At 38.2% G+C, this 20,046-nt stretch overlaps 5 protein-coding genes across 12 annotated transcripts; 3 read left to right on the top strand and 2 right to left on the bottom strand.

Moving 5' to 3' along the window:
- The first annotated feature begins 1,128 nt into the window (after positions 1-1,128).
- LOC141836340 (pentatricopeptide repeat-containing protein At2g03880, mitochondrial-like) lies at positions 1,129-3,289 on the top strand. Its single transcript, XM_074723810.1, has one exon. The coding sequence runs from the start codon at positions 1,129-1,131 to the stop codon at positions 3,013-3,015; it is 1,887 nt and encodes a 628-aa protein (XP_074579911.1). The 3' UTR covers positions 3,016-3,289.
- Positions 3,290-3,384: 95 nt separating this feature from the next.
- LOC141836350 (uncharacterized) lies at positions 3,385-4,411 on the top strand. Its single transcript, XM_074723821.1, has 2 exons — positions 3,385-3,876; positions 4,010-4,411. The coding sequence occupies exons 1-2, from the start codon at positions 3,473-3,475 to the stop codon at positions 4,338-4,340; spliced, it is 735 nt and encodes a 244-aa protein (XP_074579922.1). The 5' UTR covers positions 3,385-3,472; the 3' UTR covers positions 4,341-4,411.
- Positions 4,412-4,498: 87 nt separating this feature from the next.
- LOC141838377 (AT-hook motif nuclear-localized protein 10-like) lies at positions 4,499-11,486 on the bottom strand. 8 transcript variants are annotated; one of them, XM_074725884.1, is made up of 7 exons: positions 11,290-11,486; positions 10,655-10,749; positions 10,134-10,603; positions 8,802-8,854; positions 6,823-6,954; positions 6,326-6,487; positions 4,499-5,069 (listed from the first exon to the last, which is right to left on the bottom strand). In XM_074725884.1, exons 3-7 carry the CDS (start codon positions 10,582-10,584, stop codon positions 4,833-4,835), a joined length of 1,035 nt encoding a protein of 344 aa, XP_074581985.1. In that variant the 5' UTR covers positions 10,585-10,603; positions 10,655-10,749; positions 11,290-11,486; the 3' UTR covers positions 4,499-4,832. The 8 variants fall into 8 exon arrangements, with proteins under 8 accessions (XP_074581985.1, XP_074581952.1, XP_074581944.1 ...); XM_074725851.1 differs by adding an exon at positions 10,806-10,894 and having other exon boundaries at positions 10,134-10,735; positions 11,290-11,485; XM_074725843.1 differs by adding an exon at positions 10,806-10,899 and having other exon boundaries at positions 10,134-10,735; positions 11,290-11,485.
- Positions 11,487-14,974: 3,488 nt separating this feature from the next.
- LOC141812228 (psbP domain-containing protein 3, chloroplastic) lies at positions 14,975-18,717 on the top strand. The gene is made up of 9 exons (XM_074700278.1): positions 14,975-15,180; positions 15,254-15,360; positions 15,459-15,524; positions 17,296-17,382; positions 17,469-17,551; positions 17,971-18,046; positions 18,120-18,238; positions 18,364-18,408; positions 18,479-18,717. Exons 1-9 carry the CDS (start codon positions 14,975-14,977, stop codon positions 18,503-18,505), a joined length of 816 nt encoding a protein of 271 aa, XP_074556379.1. The 3' UTR covers positions 18,506-18,717.
- A 916-nt stretch (positions 18,718-19,633) lies between these two features.
- LOC141826251 (cytochrome P450 71D7-like) lies at positions 19,634-20,032 on the bottom strand. Its single transcript, XM_074713499.1, has one exon. It carries the CDS (start codon positions 20,030-20,032, stop codon positions 19,634-19,636), a length of 399 nt encoding a protein of 132 aa, XP_074569600.1.
- Between the last annotated feature and the right edge of the window lie 14 nt (positions 20,033-20,046).

Genomic DNA, 20,046 nt, shown 5'->3' on the forward strand with positions numbered 1-20,046 from the left:
TTTGTAAAATTAATATAATTATATATATACTATATTTATATTTATTTAATTCAAATCCATTTTAAGACGTCGTTAATAGAGAACGAACGCAATTCTCACCGGTCTTGAAATATACACCACTAAACTACATCGATTTTTTTCTCTTTTTTTCAATATTTCTTTTATATAAATTTTAAATTTTAAAATTTTTAATATAATAATCTCGAACCGTCGTGAACCGTCGTGAACCGTTGTGAATCATGAACCGAACCGTGAACCGGCGATTCTGAACCGTCGAACCGTCGGTTCTGAACCGTGATCGGGTCTATTTACATACAGAATCAGGTTTTAATTTCACGACACGACATATAAGTTCGAGAATAATTCGAGGAAAATGATAACAGTTCTATAAATTTTTTAAATCAGGTAATAATTTCTTCTGATTTACATGGCTCCAAAACAAAATTAGAAAATTAAATCCATCCGATGTAGAGCGCCAATGGAACACGCGAGTCCAAGAGGTTTAAAACTAAGCGTGTAACGAAGGGCACAGTCGATTTCCCGAGCATGTAACTGTATCAGCAATTGGATTTCTCCCGCTGTTACCTGACTAATGCACGGATACATTTGCCAAAAACGAACTAGCGTTTACAGATCAACAAAAACTCAGATCGACCAGGAAGAAAATGTTCGATGGATGGAAGGAAGCCACAAGAGGAAATAAAACCCAGATCGAACAGACGCAGAGACTAAAAACATCGGATCAGCCACGAGAGCGAGATCAGAGAAGAAATATCACCCGCTCGGCCATGCGATCCGTGAGATTAGCTTCGGCTGATCGCAGGACTCGATCGTCGATGGAGTAACCGATGACAGGACCGCATTGGCGACGCCACTGCGCGGCCGCTGTAACCAGCGTCGATCAGTCGGAGAGATCGGACAAAAAGGGGGGAAACAAATTGAAGGAGAGGTCGCCGACAAAAGGGAGAGGAGGACGCAATTGAAGGCGACGCGAAGTTGGAGACTATTTATATAGTCGTCGGATAACCTACGCATATTTGGGCCGCAAATTTTTGGGCCCATTTAAAAGCCCATTAGATAATTTACGGGATACCCCATGTCGGCTACGGAGGTCGCGATGTCACATAGATGAGAGCCTTCGCCAAGCGGGTGCCTCCAGTTCTGCACCTCGCGGTTCCGCCCTCGAGCCCCTCCCCGCCCCACCCCTTGCTCACAACCTTCGCCGGATTATGCCAGCGCGGCGCGTTCTCCGACGCCATCGCCGCCATGGCTTCGCTCGAAGCCCTCGGCCTCTCCGCCGACTCCATCTCCTACTCCAACCTCATCAAACTCTGCGTCCGGCACCGCGCCGTCGAGCAAGGTCGGCTCGTACATCTCCACCTGACGTCGGGCGGCCGTGCTCCGGAGTTGTTCCTCTGCAACTCCCTGATGGGCATGTACGTCCGGTTCGGCCTCATGGACGAGGCGCAGCAGGTGTTCGACGTTATGCCTGTGAGAAATGTGGTGTCTTGGACTACTATGATCTCGGCGTTGACCAATCTCAAGCTGGGTGAAGAAGCTCTAAGGCTTCTGATTTCGATGCAAAGAGAAGGAATTGCGCCTAATATGTATACTTTCTCATCGGTTCTCAGAGCCTGTCCCGGTTTGGCGTCTCTCCGGTCGATTCATGGTTGTATACTGAAGCATGGCTTGGAGTCGGACGCCTTCGTGAGAAGCTCCCTGATCGACGTCTACTCCAAGTTTGGTGATTTGGACTATGGATACAGGATTTTTAACGAGACGGCCACTCCCGGTTTGGTGGTTTGGAATTCCCTCATCGGGTCCTTCGCGCAGGGTGGAGATGGATACATGGCCATCAACCTCTTCACCCAGATGAAGAAAGCTGGGTTCGTTGCGGACCAAAGCACGCTAACTAGCGTTTTGAGAGCTTGCACAGGGATGGTTCTGCTTGAGATGGGGAGGCAAGTCCACGTCCATGTACTCAAGCATAACCGTGATTTGATTCTTAGCAATGCACTACTAGATATGTACTGCAAGTGTGGGGATTTAGAGGAAGCAGACGAGGTGTTCTGTCGAATGCCAGAGAAGGATGTGATCTCGTGGAGCACCATGATCTCAGGCTTGGCACAACATGGAAGAAGCAGTGTTGCCTTGAAGCTTTTCGAGTCCATGAAGGTCATTGGCCCCAAACCCAACCACATCACCATTCTTGGCGTTCTCTTTGCCTGTAGCCATGCTGGTCTTCTGGAAGATGGTTGGTACTATTTTAGATCAATGAAGCAGCTTTGGGGTATCGAGCCGGGGAGGGAGCACTATGGTTGCATGGTCGATCTACTTGGAAGAGCTGGGAAGCTGGATGAGGCTGTGAAGTTCATTGCGGATATGAATTTCGAACCTGATATAGTCATCTGGAGAACACTCCTCGGAGCTTGCAGAGTGCACAAGAATGCAAATTTAGCAGCATATGCAGCTAACCAGGTTCTAAGATTGGAACCGGAGGACGAAGGCTCGCACATACTTCTATCGAACATCTACGCAGACTCTCACCGATGGACCGAAGCGGAGCAAGTGCGAATGTCCATGAGAGACCGTCGAGTGAAGAAAGAACCAGGCCGCAGCTGGATCGAATTAGGCAAGAAAATCCATGTGTTTGTTGCGGGAGACCTGTCGCATCCACAAGCAGACGGCATCGAGCAGGAGCTAAGCAAACTGCTCAGAAGAACAACCACATTGGGATACATTCCGGACACAGATTTTGTGCTGCATGATGTAGGAGAAGAGCAGAAGCAAGAATCGCTTCGGTATCACAGCGAGAAGTTAGCGATTGCATTCGGAGTGATGAACTCGCGCGGAGTTAAGCCGATCAGGATAATGAAGAACTTGAGGATTTGCGGCGATTGTCACGCTTTCGCAAAGCTAGTTGCCAAGTCGGAGAGGGTGACCATCATAATCAGGGACCATGTTCGGTTTCACCACTTCAAGGATGGAGCTTGTTCATGTGGAGATTATTGGTAATGGCAGTCCATCTAACAGAGCAGCAAAAGATCTCTTCTTCTCTAATATACAAATCCTGACACGCTCAACGCAGGGCACATGCACGCTGAGAAACTACGAGCGCGAAGTTCTATGAAGCCTGAAGCCATGGATGGAATCGGGATCTTCCTGTTGACCATTTCAAATGTCTTATGAAAATAACGGATCGGCCTCGATCTCTATGTAAATGTCTGCATTAATTTTGGTGTCCGCTGAAAATTAAAATTTTACGTAAAAAAATTCGATTTAGCCCCTGCACTAGTAGAAATTGTTTTCATCGACCCTCTGTCTCTGTCCGTCCGCTTTTCCTTTCTTTCCTTCTTTACCCACCTTCTCAAACCAAACGAAACCCTTTCTCCCTCCTTTCCTCTCCCTCCCCTCGCAAAACCTCGCTTTGTTTCCGAACGAAGGAAGCGGTGGATAGACGGCGGCGACGGGCATGGCGGGGAAGCCGGTCAAGTTAGAGGAGATGGTCGCGAAGAAGCTGGCGCTGTGGCACACCCGCACGTTCCGCCCCATCATGACCCACGAGGAGTTGGAGCCCCTCATGGCCGCCGCCGGCTTCGTCCCCCTCCCCCTCGGTGCGCCGCAGCTGGCGGAAGGACAGCAGCAGCAGCAGCCGTCGGCGGTCGCCTGGCGGGAGTATGCGTCGCGGTCGGAGGCGGCGGCGCGCGGCGGGAGGGGGAAGGGGAGGAGGCGCGGCGCCGGGGCCGGGGTAGGTCCTCGGCCGCGCCTGCCCTATCCTCGCATCGACGGCCTGCACCTGACGACCTACAAGGCGTTCTTTTTGGCCCTCGAGTTCTACCTCGGCCCCACCCTCGTCCCCAACCTCTTCCACGTCAGGTGAGACCAGAGACGAGAGAACAGTTCGTCCGCCAGCAAGATCGCGACTTTTTATCGAAAAGAAATCAAATCAATGAATTTGATCGAGTTGCTCAACTACTCATCTCTTCTCCACGTTGAATTTCTGTTCCAGGACCATGTCGCTGACGAGAACGCAGGACCGTGTGTTCGAGAAATGCTACCGCCCCATGAAGGACTGCGACATGGAGGACGAAGGCATCCTCGTGTTCCGCGACGGAACCATCGATCACATCACGAGGATCACTATCAGCCAATACGGCGGCGATGAGATCGACGACGACAACAACGGCGGCGGCGGCGGCGGCGTTGCTTCTGCCATCAGCTGCGCAGATAACTCCATGAAGAAAACCAACCGCGACGATAGCATCAAGGCCGCTGTTAACTTATCCAATTTGGTACCTCTCAAGGATCTTTTCCCAACTGACAACGTTGTAAGCTCTTGATCATTCCGCAATGAAATAATGAGTTGGAAGTGGATTTTTGAAAATTTTGAAGGATCATGATCATATCTTATTCCCAGGTTTTTCATCCATCAACATTAATTTGGCAGTTCTCACAGTTCATAGAGAATGGAAGTGCAATGCAAAAGAACTCAAATGGATTAACAGCAAAAGAAGATCATGCACCAGCAGTAACATTTACACAAGATTTTAACTACAAATCTTACTGAAGACTAAACCAACAAAGGCACACGTTTAGCAATACCTTTTATACAGAAGTTTGGCTGCTTCTCAGGCATTAGTAGAACAAACACTACATTAGATTAGCAATGAAATCTAACACAAACTACAACTGAATCCCTAATAGTTTACTAAAAAAACACAAACTAGGATCGACTAGCACAACAATGGGAGCCGAGGAACCGACCAGACGAAACAGCGGTAATTCGTTTCCAGTCACTAAAGACTAGGCCTAAAGAGGGCACAATCAGCAACTCATTTCCATGGGATGTTAGGCAATCCCTGCTGGTTGCCATTGTTGCATGTCCCAGTACTGTGATTGAATGGGCTCCCAGGTCCGCCTGAGGATTCGCTCAGGGTGCCCCGTGACGGTGAGCTGTGGGCCATCATCCCCCCTACTGGTGTAAGCTTTTCGGGAGCAGACATTGGTTCTCCGGGAACACTCTGCTTCTGTTCTTTCTTCCCATCAGCGATGAAGCTCCCCACAACAACCTGCAGTGAAACACACATTTTGAGTAGTGTTTGAATTTGTTTAACTTCAAAGTTTAGTCAATAGTAGAATCAGGAGAGAAACTAACTAGTTTAGGAAAAGAACACAGAACTAAGTTCAAATTCATGTCGTCCTATTCATTAGAAAGGGAAAAAAACTATTCCAAGAGTAGTAATATAGTATAAAAGTTGATTTATAATACACTTTTCGCAACTCTGCTTCCTCCAGTTCAACACAAATTGGGATTAAAAAGAATTTCTAGTTTAGGAAATTTAGACAGAAGAAATTATCTCTACCTTTTCTCTTCCCCATATTCTGTTAAGTAAACAAGGCATTAGAAATATTTAGTTAAACTTTCAGAAAATGGAAAAGTTCTAAAACAATCAATCTAGTGAAACTAAGTGACCTAATGAAAAGGATTACTTAATGAACAAGTAGCAGGTTGCACTGGCCTACTTGCACAACAAGAACATCGGGCACATGTTATCTCTTTGAATTTTGATCCATTATTGAAAGCTGAAAGAAGACAAATGCAAAGTTGAATCTTTTTCTCATTCAGACACTCAGACTGGAGGACCATCAGACCATGCAGCATATTGAGCCGGCCGAAGGACTCATCATTCATTAATTGTCTGGTCAATGGTTAGGATTAGCATGAACAATGGCCAGACTGCTCCCACAAGAAAACTTCTAGCAGTAGGGACCTTTATAAGGATGGAGGCATCCATTTGTTACAGCATGGGCCATAAAGTCAGCTAACAGTAAAGTTAGAAAGATGGCTGGCGATTATCATTATCCATGACTACAGCAGGTCAAAGATCACTAACTACTCCATGTTTTCTAGTCCGGTAGGTTGATGAAACAAACTTTAGGATAACATTTGAATATTGATCCTTGAAAGGATGTATAAACAGAGTTAAATAGGTTATCTGTTGAAGATGCACATGGATGGGAAGAAAGAAGCATGGGGTTGTACATTACAAAATAACTGATATTACAGAAACACGTACAAATTAAGCAAATCATGCGGATGAACTCAGTACAGGTGAACGCAAAGTTATGGATTATTATCTTGAGGAACCACACGCATTTGACTATAAATTGACTTGGATGAGTATGAGGTTTGTGTTAAATCAGGATTTGAAGACACAAAAACCAAAAGAAATCTCTTGCACGTAAAATTCTTTTTTGATAACATGAACCATGGATGATGTGATAATAGTCTAGCAAAGGACCAAGTGAACAGAAAGTAGATGACCTGAACTGGAGAAGCTGCAGTCAACATTCCAGCCACTCCACCACCCAACACACGGCCATCGGGACCAGAAAGTGAAACACTCAATCCACCTGTACGACTTCGTTGTCCTCCATTCTCTGTAAGTAGAAATGAGCCTGACAGTGACAATATCTCAAATCGTCCCTGCATGGAAGATATAGAACTAAAATTATCATAGAGCAACAACAGCAGTAAAGAACATGTTTGTTAACATGTAAAAGAATAAATAAATAAAACTCCAGTTTTTTGAACATTTGACCATGATCCTGCAAAGCATAACTTACTATGGATACTCAGATAGACTTGCATGACTATTCTAGCATAACTTACATAGTTACTTTAAGATGTTTTATGTCATTATATTATAGATCATTCGGATTAGCAGCCAGTTGGAAAAAATCTTCATGCACTTTCAAGCAGGAAATGAGAAAAAAGAAAGTAAAATTTGAAAACTATCATCTGGCAGTTTAATCACCAACCTCATAAGTTACAGTTCCACCTGAAGTTGCCGCCTGACGTAATGTTACATTAGATATCGCACCATTTGCTGAAAGAATGCAAACGGCACGAGGACCATGCTGAGAAAAGGACATTATTTTTGATGATACATCCTGAAAGCAAATATCATATTAATATTATAAGACTAATGCCTTGAGAAAGAACTTAAACTAGCTATAGGGATTTAAACTGAAATTTCAATCAGCAAGAGAGTCTATATCAAGTCTCATAACACATAAGCTATAGGGATTTGAACTGATACCTCAATTAGCAAGATAGTCTATATTGAGTATCATAACACATCAGATACAAATTGTTCTATATAAAAGATCCACTACAAGCACAAGTCTATTCTGATCAATAATTTGGCCAGGATAGAACTACACCTGTAACTCCTTTTTGAAGTCAGCCCATGTGTAGATGGGCTCTCTGTTGCATTTGTCCAATTGTCAATGCCACCACAACCAGGTAACTTCGGTCGATTCATTGGCATGGCCCTTACATGCATTGGATCATGCACATCCATTCCACGAACAATAGTTATACTACAACCAAGTGTCGATGTCCTTAGCCACTCACAAGATCTTGTACTCTTTAGATTAAGCAACATTTAATCTTAGGCCTGTCATCCCCTTGCCATAGTCAGCAATGTGGGGCTACTGCAACCCCTAAATCTACTCCCACAACTCGTTAATGAAGGTTCCTTGGATCTCACACAATGCTACATAGCATGATTTGATGTCTCCGTTATAGCATCCATTAACTTGAACCATGACAAGGATCATCTCCATGCAAGATAATCAATCTCCCAAGGTAGTGAATGCCACCTTCCAACTTTGGCTGGGAAGAGCAGGATTGCTACGTACATACACTTGGTCACTCATGGGTCACGGCTCTAATACCACCTATCATGCTAGATTGTTTAGTATACTTGTTTAATCCATCAACGCAGTCCTGAATTTCAGTCATAGCCGCCCACTTGACCAAACACACAATGCTATATGAAACTTTTATTGCTTGCAAAGAGATTATACACACACTTATTACAGAGGATAAGTAGCCTTTGTATAGAACTAAAGGGAATAGGGGACCAATGTTGTCGAGTTTGAAAGTTGCATAACCACCCATCATAACTACCAGAACCACTTAACCATGCAACCCCCACAACCTCCTAAAAAGTCCATGTGTGGTGTGCCCATGTACGCAAACTCAAGTCTAGTCGAAGAGACTATAATCCTTGGTTTGTGGCACTAGGATACTTGTCAACTGAAACTTTAATGCCCAATCAAAAAACTACATAACTTGTCCACATCTTATTAACAATCAATAATGCATACCAGCGAAATATTATACAGCATCAAGATGCATGTGTATCTCCGAAGCACACAAAATATTATCAAAGAAACTTTGGGCATGATGTTCATATGAATACACAGTGAATCTGCTATTAAAGTCTTCACAGAATAAGCTTATCAACTATTCTAATGGGAAACACAAGTAGAAGTTAAAAAGAACGAATAACAGACAATCTTGAGAAGTTTAAGACAAATTATATTTTTGCAAGTAGGTTAACATTGAACCATAGAAGTTGCATCTGGAGACAAGCAGATACACCTACTGACTAATAGCAGTTTTGTAGTTATATTCATCTAACAGCATCTACTGTTGAGATAAACAAGAAACAAGACTGGAGGCGTATAAACCTATTATTATCAGGGATGTTGCATGCAAACAATAAATAATTAAAAGAAAGTGGAATTTTTGAAGCAATTCACCTTATGATGGACACACAATCCACCTTTTTTAAAAATGATAATCATTGATATGGGAAATGCTGAAGAAAATTATTAAAGAGAATGTAATCCAAAAAATTAAAACTCCAGAAAAATAACAGATGATCATCAAACAATAAAAATACTGGAAGAAATTGCTCATCCAGGAGATTATGTAATTGAGGTACCTCTCCTGCCTTCACAGTAATAACATGAGGTGTAAAACCAATCCCAGCTGAGCCTACAAGTGAAATAAATTAACCTTCATTATTTTTTAGTTATGGAAAATTAGAAGTGGAAGCATTAAAAAGAATTTTATCAAAAAAAAAACGCATGTGGCTAATAAAAAATTAAAAATCTTTAAGAATTTTAAGGTGTACACATTTAAATGTTCACAGACATACAAAGAAGAAAACTATTTAAAAGACTAAATAAATTGAACCCTTACAAAGAAGGGCACTCAACAAGTTACAATTTGTCAAGTGTTTGCATTTTTAAGATGTGATCCTAATTAAAACAATAAATTAATGACCACAGGAATTAAAGTGATAAAACTTCTATAACTGATGCACAATCTAACTTTGAAATTATTTACTATAAACTTTTAGGTATTAAAAGCAAATATTGCATTATATCAACAAAGCAAACACTTAAAAAATATACAAGTGTCTAATGGTATTTTGATGGATGACAATAAGACTATCAGATCCACCAGACACTTGGGTCACCACCAAATCAAGTCGGCCTTGTTTATTCCTTTGAGGAAGGCCATTCCGTCCCAACCATATTTAGAAAATATTCTCCAATCAGTTAGGCACCAAAATAGTATACCAATATCTAGGTTCTGTGTTGTTGTAGAATACCTTTTAGTCTTCAATCTCCTTTTATAGTGTGTGCTTAAAGAGTAAGTAGGAGAGAAGGCAAGTAGTAAAAATAATCTTCCTCTCAATTTGACCAATCTTGTTTACTTGGACAGAACTGAAAAGAAGAAAGTAGTGTTTCTTATGACATTGTTAGAGACTCAAACTTTTGCCTCCACTTTTGTCAAATTGAGGTGGAATGAAGCAGAGGAAGTAAACGAAGTTAAATACCTTCCCCTCTCCTCTCCCTTCCAAGCAAACAAGAGAAATAAGAAAGTTCATTTCTTTCCTACTCTTCCTCCTATTTGGCTATTTCCATCTATGTAAACACAAAAAATATATATTATGAAAAATTGGCAGAATGTTCCACAAAAAAGGAGCAATTAAAATAAAAAATAATTGTTTTTGCTTGTTATATACTCTAAATATAATTTGGATAAATCAAAACGGTGATGACAATTGGCTTACATTTTTAAAAAAAAAATTCTTCCCATTTGAGATTCTGTTTTGGTTTAGAAAAATGATTTTTGTTTCTTTCATGAAGCTAATTCAGCATTAGAATTACTGCTCAAATCAGTTCCTATTGTGAAGCATTGGAACCTTAGTGAATCAATGATCAGAACCACGGATAGAAGATAAACAATGTACAAAGAAGATTACCTAAAGCAGCCAGTTGCTGCTTCTTTTTGGAGTTATAAGGCCGGCGCTTCACCGATGCTCCAGTTGGTGAAGGGGTTAAAGCAAGAGCCATTGTGCCATCAGGGGCGTACTTTCTCGGTCGCCCTCGTTTCCGCTTCAGCGACTCCCCGGTGTTGATATTCAAGCCTTGTGCAGGCAAACCTGAAGAGGGAAGTTCAATACTCCCACTGCCCCCTCCCCCTCCGCCTCCTCCTTCGTAAGTAGATGCAGCAGGAACAGAAGGAGGAACAGGAACAGGAGAAGAAGCAGGAGCGGGAGAAGTGTTGGTGGTAGTGGTAATCGGCTTGTATAACGCCGTGCCATCCTGCGAATAAACCAATCGCATACTCTGCATCGGCGACTGGTTTTGCACTGGGCTTTTCTGAACGCCGGAACCGAACGGCACAATTCCTGGCTCTGATCTCACTTCCATGGGAAAAATGATGAAGCTCGAAATATATTAGCAGGTTAAACTAAATCCTACAAACCCAAAGACTCCCGAGGAAGCACAGAACTACGTAAGATCACGCCCAGACTCGTGCGCGTAGTCAATGATCTAAGTCTGAAGACGTTCCCGCATGTTCCTGAAAGTTCACTGCTGAGAGAACATCGAGCAAACAAGGAGACAGATCAGTAGAAAGTTTGAATTTTTACCACAAGAAACAACTCGGACAAGCTCAAAGTCACAGATGCAAGTGGTAACTCAAGCGCCCTCAAAACCCTAAGCATCGACGAAGTCCAATCTTCACTTCAATAACAAACAAAGAACCATTAAAGCGGCGTAGCTGGCAGCAACAGAAGGATCAAGCCACAAGACACCGCAAAATAAAGTGGGCAATGGACTAACAAAGCTAAACTAAGTCTATAAGCCTAGACCTAATGCAAAACAGTACAAAGAAAAAGAAAAAAAAAACGAAGAAGAATAACAAACCTAAAGTTTATCTAAACTGCAGAAATTCCTCAACCACACAAACGAAGTTAAATTAATCCCCAAAGTTCCTTTTTTTTCACCTTGCTTTCCCGCAAAAACCAAAAATTTACGAATTTCGAGCGGAAATGCCGAGAAAATACCGAAAAATAGCAAACTGCTACTCCGCAGAGAAAAAAAAACCAGAAGTAAATTTAAAAAAAAAAAAACCTAATTCGTCGACGTCCTCCAAAGCATCGCCGGGACAACTCACTCACTCCGAACTTTGATGAGGCAAATCAAAGAGGGGTCAAAATCCTTTCCCAATATTTCTCCCACTCCTTTCTCATAATCATTTCTTTTAACAATTTCCCAAAAGCAAGCTCACTGGAAAACGGAACAGTCAAACTTGGTCAACTCCGACTCCAGAGAAAAAACAAAAAAATAAAGCAAAAATTACTTAAAAGACAAGTTGAATAAACAAGCCATTTGTCTGACGCAAAATGTTTTTTAATAATTAAGTTAATTAAATATTATTCGATGGCATTGTGTGAACGCCCGCTCCGGCATCACTGACTTCGCGTGGAGATGCGCGCGCACGAATCTGGACGTTAGCGGTGTCGTACGACGGGTGCAGTTTCCTAAATAAATGTCCCCCTCGCCGCCCAGATGCTACGTTTAATTTAATATAATCAATATTTACTGAAATCTTTTTTAAAAAATTATATTAATTACGTTATTTAAAAAAAAAATTGGGGGAAAAACAAAAGGAAAGGTGAGTAAAGCATCGCGTGATATATCTACCCCCATTTTCACAAAGTGCGGATGAATTAAGGCGGCCTACGAAATGACTGCCACATGCGGACGATAAATTAAATGAAAACTCTCAGCCTTTTTCGGCGTGACGATATAATAATGAGAAAAATAAAGGAGATAAGACTGAAAAAAGTTCACATGCAAAATGTTTGCTTCTCGACAGGAATAATATTATTATTTTTATATTAATTTCACTTGTGTCCTCTTAAAATATTCCGGCTGTTTACCAAAAATCTCAGTAGATTGTATTCAGATAAAACAAAGGAAAAAAATTAAATAGGCGCTCGTCATTTACAAAATCATCTGATATATTATTAAAATCAAATGAGCGCTCATTCAATTATTATAATGAATACTCTTTGAAGATATTATTGTAGCAGTTATCAATAATTATAATAATATATAAAATCTAACAGTGACAGCTAACTTATTTAAGATGAATTTGAGATTTAAAATTTATATTGTATAAAAATTATTCTATAATTATTATAATAAGTAGAAGCTATCGAATAATTATTATAACGTGTAGTAAAAGTTATTTGATAGTTATAAAAACTACTAACTACTACAACGTATTTAGAATTTAAGATTTATATAATGTAAAAGATTCATCTAATAACTTCTATAATATATATTAAAGTTACTCAACAACAATTGCTATAATATATTTAGGATTTTAAATATCTAAATAATATTATATCAAAATATTATTTATTAATTTATTAAAATTATTTAAATTTTATCAAAATTAATTTTAAAATAATTATAAAATTTTAAAATAATTTAAAAAATTTTATCAAAATAATTTTAAAATAGTTGTAGAAGTATTGAAAATAAAAATATTTTTAAAATAAAATCATCGATGTACAAATTTATTATTGTTTTTTATAAAAGGTACCCATGTGATGACCCCCCTAAAACAAAATCTATTAAAAACTTCACATTTTGACCAAAGTGAGCAGATTTAAAAGGAAAGAGACAAGGGCTGGTAGAGAGGGGAGACAGACCTTGAAAATGAAATGTCGGGGGTAAATTTAAATATATCTGAATTAGGCCCTTGTAATTAGGATAATTTACTATTCGGGTTTGGATTCCCGAGGAGTTTAAATTACGTCAGGTGGGAATGCAGCGTGTGTGGCTGGGGTGGTTTGGTTAAATCTAAAATAATGAGTAGGAAACGATAAAAAAGAGGCAAGTTAGGACTTAGGAAGGAGGCATGTGACTGATGCCTCGTTGCTACAAACGAACACAAACTCCAACCTCTTTAACTCTTTTCACCTACTTTGTTTCCTTGTTTACTATAGAGAGACGTGAATAATCTTTTTTTTTTAATCACTTGTTCCTTTTAAGAAATGTATAATTTCAACAAGTAATATATTAGAAAAGAGGGGGTATTGTGAGAAAACTAAAGTGATAATCGAAATGTCAAATTTACTTTTGAAATATAATTGAATTGATTATAACAGAACATGATTATAGAAGAGAACAAGGGTTAGAATTTCGATGAGATTAAGATAATACTCTTCTGTTAGATGATTAATTCTATTTTTTTACATAAGTAATGTCAAATTTACATTAAGAAATATAATTACTTTATAAACAATTTGGAGTGATTAAAGTTGATTTTTTTAAAAAAAAAGAGTGTCTTTTTATTATAAATGTGAAAAAAGTTTTTTATATTTATTATCAAAATAACATCGCATTTAATTTTAATATATTTTTATTTTTTAAAATTTTTTATTATAACAATTAAGTTAAGAGATCATGATTATTATAATATATATATTTCAATTCTATTTAATATTAATAATATAGATATTTCAATTTTACTTAATATTAATAATATTATGTTTTAAATACTACAATATAAATATTTTACTCCCACGGATATAGTTAAGTTGGCAAATACATATGATAAATTATCATCAGGGACAAATATTTTACTCCCACGGATATAGTTAAGTTGGTACATATGATTTTTAAAATATAATTTTTGAAAAAAATAAAATCCCTTCCACTAAAGAAATTATTTGATTATCATGAGATTGATATTAAATGATGTACAGATGATCATTATCATCTTTATCACATACAGTATAAATATTTTATATTTGATCAATATTAATAAATATTATAATAATAATATTTTTGAAGAAATTAAGATCGGATAAAGTATTATTTCAATAATAATAACAATCAAGTGTCATGGATCGGCTTATTATTTTGATAATAAATAAATTAAAAAAATATAGTCTTACTTTTGCCCATTAAATTTAGAATAAATATATTCCCATAATTATTGGATAAAGTTTTTTTATAATTTGAATAAATAATTAAAATATTTAAATCATATTTACACAAATTTTGAGACGTAACATTGTGGAACTCAACTCCAATTTTTATTTATAAAAAAGTTATATAATCACAAATTTAAGCGATTAAAATAATAATGTTATCAATGTGAGAAAATTTTCTAAGTTTTTTTTAATAAAATATGAATATAGAAAAAATATGTCTTGTTTTCAATATAGCATAAAGACAAATAACAAAAATAAATAAATTTTACTCAATAAAATATTTAAAAAAATAAAAAGACATTTTATTTATTTATTTATTAAATTCACACTAGAGATAAAATCACTCGAATAAATTAATTGAGTAGATCGATGTGACAAACTAGTTCATCTAATTGATTAAAAAAAAGTCAATCTGAGCTGCTATAATCAGCCCATTTGTAACATTTAAAAAAAGGAAAAAATAATTTTTTTATTGGATAATTCAAATATCCACGGTAGGTAAATCTATATTTAATTATATTTAATTATATTTAAAGAGTTTAAACTATCCGTTAAAAATTATTTATACTTTTTGATTTATTAAATCGATTATTTTTAAAATTAATCGGATAATAAATCTGTATTAAAAAAAAAGGGAAAAAAAGAGAAAATAGTTAAATCGGTGGATGGAATCGATTTTCAGTTGAATTCTAATCTCTTCTTCTTCTTCTTCTGCTTCTGCTTCTTCTTCTTCGTTTGAACCGCCCAAATCCACAGCAGGCGTTACCTTCGTGTGCCCTACCCTACACTTTCTCTTCACTTCCATGGCTTCCTTCGCTTCCCTCGCTCCGCCTCTTCCTCCTTGTCATTCTGGTGCTCCCATAAGCCGATCCAAAGGCCACCACCTCCCCGCTCAGACTCCCTCCCTGCACCTGGTTCCCATCCCGCTTCTTTCCTCATTTCCACGATCGCTTCAATCGCGCAGTCGGCTGATTCCTCCTGCCGTTTGCAGTGCCTCTGAAAGAATCATGTAAGGTTGTCCCCGCATTTCGGCCTTTCAATGCTCTGCTGGATCCAATCATCCAAAGAAATCTTTATTCCAGGTGTAACATTCAACAATTCGCAACTAAGAGGAGGGATCTCTTGCTCAAGATGTTTATTGCTTCAGTCTCTCTGCCCTTGGTGGTTACGGATGCTTCAGCTGAGACTGGTATTGTATATTTTTATTTCCTACTTCTTTCGGAGTCAGAATTGTTGCTGTGCTGTTTTTTCTTCACTTAAAAATGGTGATTGACTGCTGCTTTCCAGAGATCGTGGAGAGTTTTCAGACGTACGAAGATGAGGCGAATAAGTTTCGCATATTGATTCCAAAAGGTTGGCATTTGCACCCTACAATCAGATAAGACATGCTGTTGTAATAACTCCTTGTCAGTCTAGTTCTCGTGGAGAATCTGAATTTATCCTCCTCTTTGTTTGCATAATACTTGAGCATAACATAACTGAAAGTTACCTAGAATAGTGAAGTAGCATGCTTCTATAACTTTCTTGCACAAGCTAGATCATGTTAGATATCATCTTACCAATTTGGAACTGAAAGATGTCAATCTGAAGTTATTGTTCAAGAAAGGAATATGAGAGGTTATCATAAATCATCATCATGCGGATTGATTCATGTTTTCCACTGCAAGAATTCAATTGGTGTTACCTACACAACTAATAATGACATTGTGAGGATGCCCTGTAGTTCCTCCTGTTGTTGAGCAACGTAAGTATATATATAAACTTGTAAAAGTTGAAGAAATAGAATAAGGAAATAAGAACACTATAGAAATGCCCATCTTGATTAGAAATTTGGAAGTTGGACGGATAAAACTTTTGGAATGACTCTTTCTTTACAGTGAGCAAATGTTTTTTTTAAGACATCTATTGAATTAGAGATATGTCTTTTTCAAGAGTGGTGTCCTTTAAATAATAAAATCGAAATTCAAAAAAGCATTAAAATTGAAACTGAATTATATTTTTAATTTTTTGTATACTGTCAGAATTATGTTACATTTGACATTGGGTCTGTATTCTAGCATTCAACTATTTCTTTGCAAAACTAAAAGGTAAAAAGTCTTTCTTATGAACCATCATTTTTGTTCCCTTTGTATTTCTAGACTATAAATAAGGTGTCAAATGGATATTTTGTACTTATTGATTGAAAATCAATTGGATGTTAGCAGAGAAACCAATGATCTCAAAACTGAAAATTCTTAAAAATTTTAAGATACCATGATAATTCTGCAGTATCACAATTTTTTTTCTTTCCATGACCAACAGAAATAAATAAATCAATCAAAGTCTGATTGAAAGTGGCATTATTTTAATAATATCTCAGACTTTTAGACTTCCAATTTGCAAAGAAAAATGGAAAACTTCATATCGACATTTAGTCTTTGTTTGTTTTAAGAAAAATTGCTTTTAGAAACATATTTTTCCATATTTTTTGGTGTCTGGTTGACAGAGAAAAGACTTTAGTCAATAAAAACATTCAGTCAAAATTGAAAAATATAGTATTGACTTGGGAAGCTAACTTTCCCTTTAATAACGAGAAAACCATTTCCAAATCATGAAACATAATTTTATCAATATTTTAAAATTAAATGTCAATTATTTATTTTATGAACTTGACAAACTAAATTAAAATTTCAATTGTTTATTATATGAAATTGATAAATTAAGTCAATAAATTTATGTTAATCATGATAACAAAAATGATGTCATAGGTATTTTGTTATATAAATATTTTTTTTATATATTTACTGAATTTGGGTTGATTTTTCAATTGAAGTCCGGGCCATCAGATATTTTGCCTGCCCTCGTTCACTTTGTCGGTTTTGAAAAGATATTGGTCGTTGCTTGATCTAGTTTGTAGGCCACATTAACAATTGGTTTACATATGACATGTATATGACCTATCCATGAGCTATTTGTAACTTTGTGATATTTTTCTTTCCTTCCCCCTTTATCTTTCTGCATAGTAAACCAAGTCCAGTCTAATGCTCTAACATGCCAACTGGGAGAGTACAGTTATCCATTTTCTTCATTATGATTTATGACCAACCAATGTAGATTCTAATGGTCCTGCTTTACTTGATCACAGATTGGTTAATAGGCACCAGTGACAGTGACAGTAATAGCCTCAAGTCAATTACAGCGTTTTATCCTAATGAATCATCTGATTCTAATGGTACATTATCCTTGCTTGAGTGTGTGAAATCTTCACTGATTAAACATGCACATTATTCAACAAATGTAGCTGATGGATTTCTTCAGTTAGTGTTGTGATCACAGGGCTTGGTCCTGACTTTACTAGATTGCAATCTTTTGGAAATGTGGATGCTTTTGCAGAAACATTGGTAAGCTTTGAACGATCTAATTAAAAAAAAATGATCCTTAAATTGTGACTTAAATTTTAGTTAGGTCCCTCAAGTAGGTTGATAACTTGTGTATATTTTAAATCGTCTTTCCCTTGGATTTGATTGACTGCAACTACTGGATATTTGACATGGCTTTTTTTTTACTAAGCATCCTTGTTGCATCCTAGTCAGCATAATGAAACTGTTCAATATTCGGTGGCTAAGTCAAAGAGTCAGTCTAACAATATATGATCAGAGTGGACATATGCAAGGATTGTGACTCAACTGACAGAATGCTGACCTATTTGAAATCTGAGTGATATTTTAGGGTGATTAACCTGTTTTAAATTTCTAGTGTTATGGAATACCAGTTCCTTTTTAATTTATTTTTTCATTGTGTATCATGCCTTCTTGTCCAGGTTAGCGGTTTAGATAGAAGCTGGAGAAATCCTCCAGGTGTCACAGCAAAGCTGATTGATTCTAAAGCTGCAAACGGTAACCACTTGAAGGCTATATTGGAATGAACAATCATGGACTTTTATTTCACTAGAGTATTTCTAATGAACAGGATTGTATTATATCGAATATACATTGCAAAATCCCAGCGAAAAACGCAGGCACATACTAACTGCCCTTGGTGTAGCATCGAATGGTTGGTATAACAGGCTCTACACAGTCACAGGACAGGTTTGCTTTATTTCTATCCCATTACATCCATGATCCTGTTTGGTTTACTTGTATTAGATTCCAAGCATTAGATATAATCTTTTTCTTCAAAAAATCTAATACACTACTATACTGCTCTTTTGCAGTATATGGAGGATGAAGCTGAGAAGTACCAACCTTCGATCGAAAAGGTAACTCAAATTATAGTAAGTCCTTGGTTGTCATTCTTCAATCACTTACAAGAACACTTCCTATTCGCAGACCGTATCATCGTTCAGATTCATATGAGTAATGGGATTCTTATACGCCAGCTATCAAACTACCACGCCAACAATGAACAAATCCCATGCCTTCCCTCTTAGAAACTTGTATAATCGCAATTTACGCTGTAAATCCCTGAGCAATAGTTCTTTAACACACTCTATGAATTTTTATTGATTGTAGAACTTATGAAATGCGAATATCTGCTAACAAAGCAATGGCAGCATGATTTTTCTCCATGGCCTATCAGTAAGTGTGTTTGTCAGTAAGCTTTCATTGCTTTCATCACAATCTTGATCTCCTGGAAATTATCAATTTGAGTTACTGATTGTTGTCGATCAGTTATTAAGTTAAAGACTCTTCTGCAAAAAAAAAAATAGAAGCCACCTTAGCGGCCTCACACGGTCGGTTCCACGATTATCTATGAGGAGGTAAATCGAAAAACTGCAGTTGATCACAACGCAGGAGGATATTGTTTGGCTTCATCAAAAAGCGAACCCTTGTCCTCTTCTGCAATTTTATTGCGTCGTAACCAACTCAGCTATGCTTCAGGGGGTTTATTAAGTTAAGACTCAAAACCTTGGCCAAGGAACTTTTGATTTAGTACAATCATTTTTGGCTGAAATCAAATTCTCAGGTAAGGCCTTTGTGCCTTTAGCAAATAATTTAACATTATTTTAAAGATAACAAAAGTAAGACATGCTTTTTTTAAAGTTTATGTTAATTAATTTATGTAGAATAATAATGAATAATAAATAATGAACAAACGTACATTAACAAAATTTTAAGTAGGTTAAAAAAAGGTATGTCAGAGCATTTGCAACGTCGTGTTAAAAGGTGTTCAAAAGGCGTTATAACATCTTGGATGAACGGCAACTGCGTTGCGGCACGTTAAAAACTTTTAACGGGTTCAGAGTCGTGAATGCGTTTTAACGAATATGGTGGGCTCCATTGATATATTAAATTAATTTTTAATTTATTAAATTAATTTTTATTTTAATATTAAAATTTTTTACGAAACTGCAGTAGGAGCTGGTCGACCACGATGTGGTGGTCGATAAGCTGATCGACCACGAGCTGATCAATAACATCAGTCCTTCCTCACCACGCTCGCCCCGAATGCCTCCGCCATGTCCAGTTTGTCCGCCGCCGTATTCACCTCTCCTCCTCCTGGGAGCTCCCAGTCGAAGTGGAACAGCAGCTGAGCCAATGCGAGTTCCACCGCCATGTCCAGATCCTGCGCATCTGGCGCCAGTAGTCGCCGTAGGAGGAGAAGCCGATGTCGGAGCAGCCGTAGCAGATGATGGAAGGCGCCAGGAGCTGGGGGCGGTGTGCGAAGTTGAGGTCGTGGCTCTTGGTGACCTGCAGGGCGGCATCTCGAGAGGATACGACGGCGAAGTCGACCTGGCCAAGGCGGAGGAGCATGAGGGGGCCGTGGACGCCGGCGAGATCGCGCAGGACACGGTGGGGGAGGCCGCCGCGAAGTTGGTGGAGGTTGCCAAGGACAGGTAACTTCGACGGGCCGGGCGGGACCGGGCGGGAGGCGAGCGCCATGGTATGGTGGTCAA

This window comes from Curcuma longa, chromosome 1, assembly GCF_044706935.1.
Source record: "Curcuma longa cultivar G26 ecotype Majalengka, Jawa Barat chromosome 1, ITB_CL_G26_1.1, whole genome shotgun sequence".
NCBI classification, from domain to species: domain Eukaryota; kingdom Viridiplantae; phylum Streptophyta; class Magnoliopsida; order Zingiberales; family Zingiberaceae; genus Curcuma; species Curcuma longa.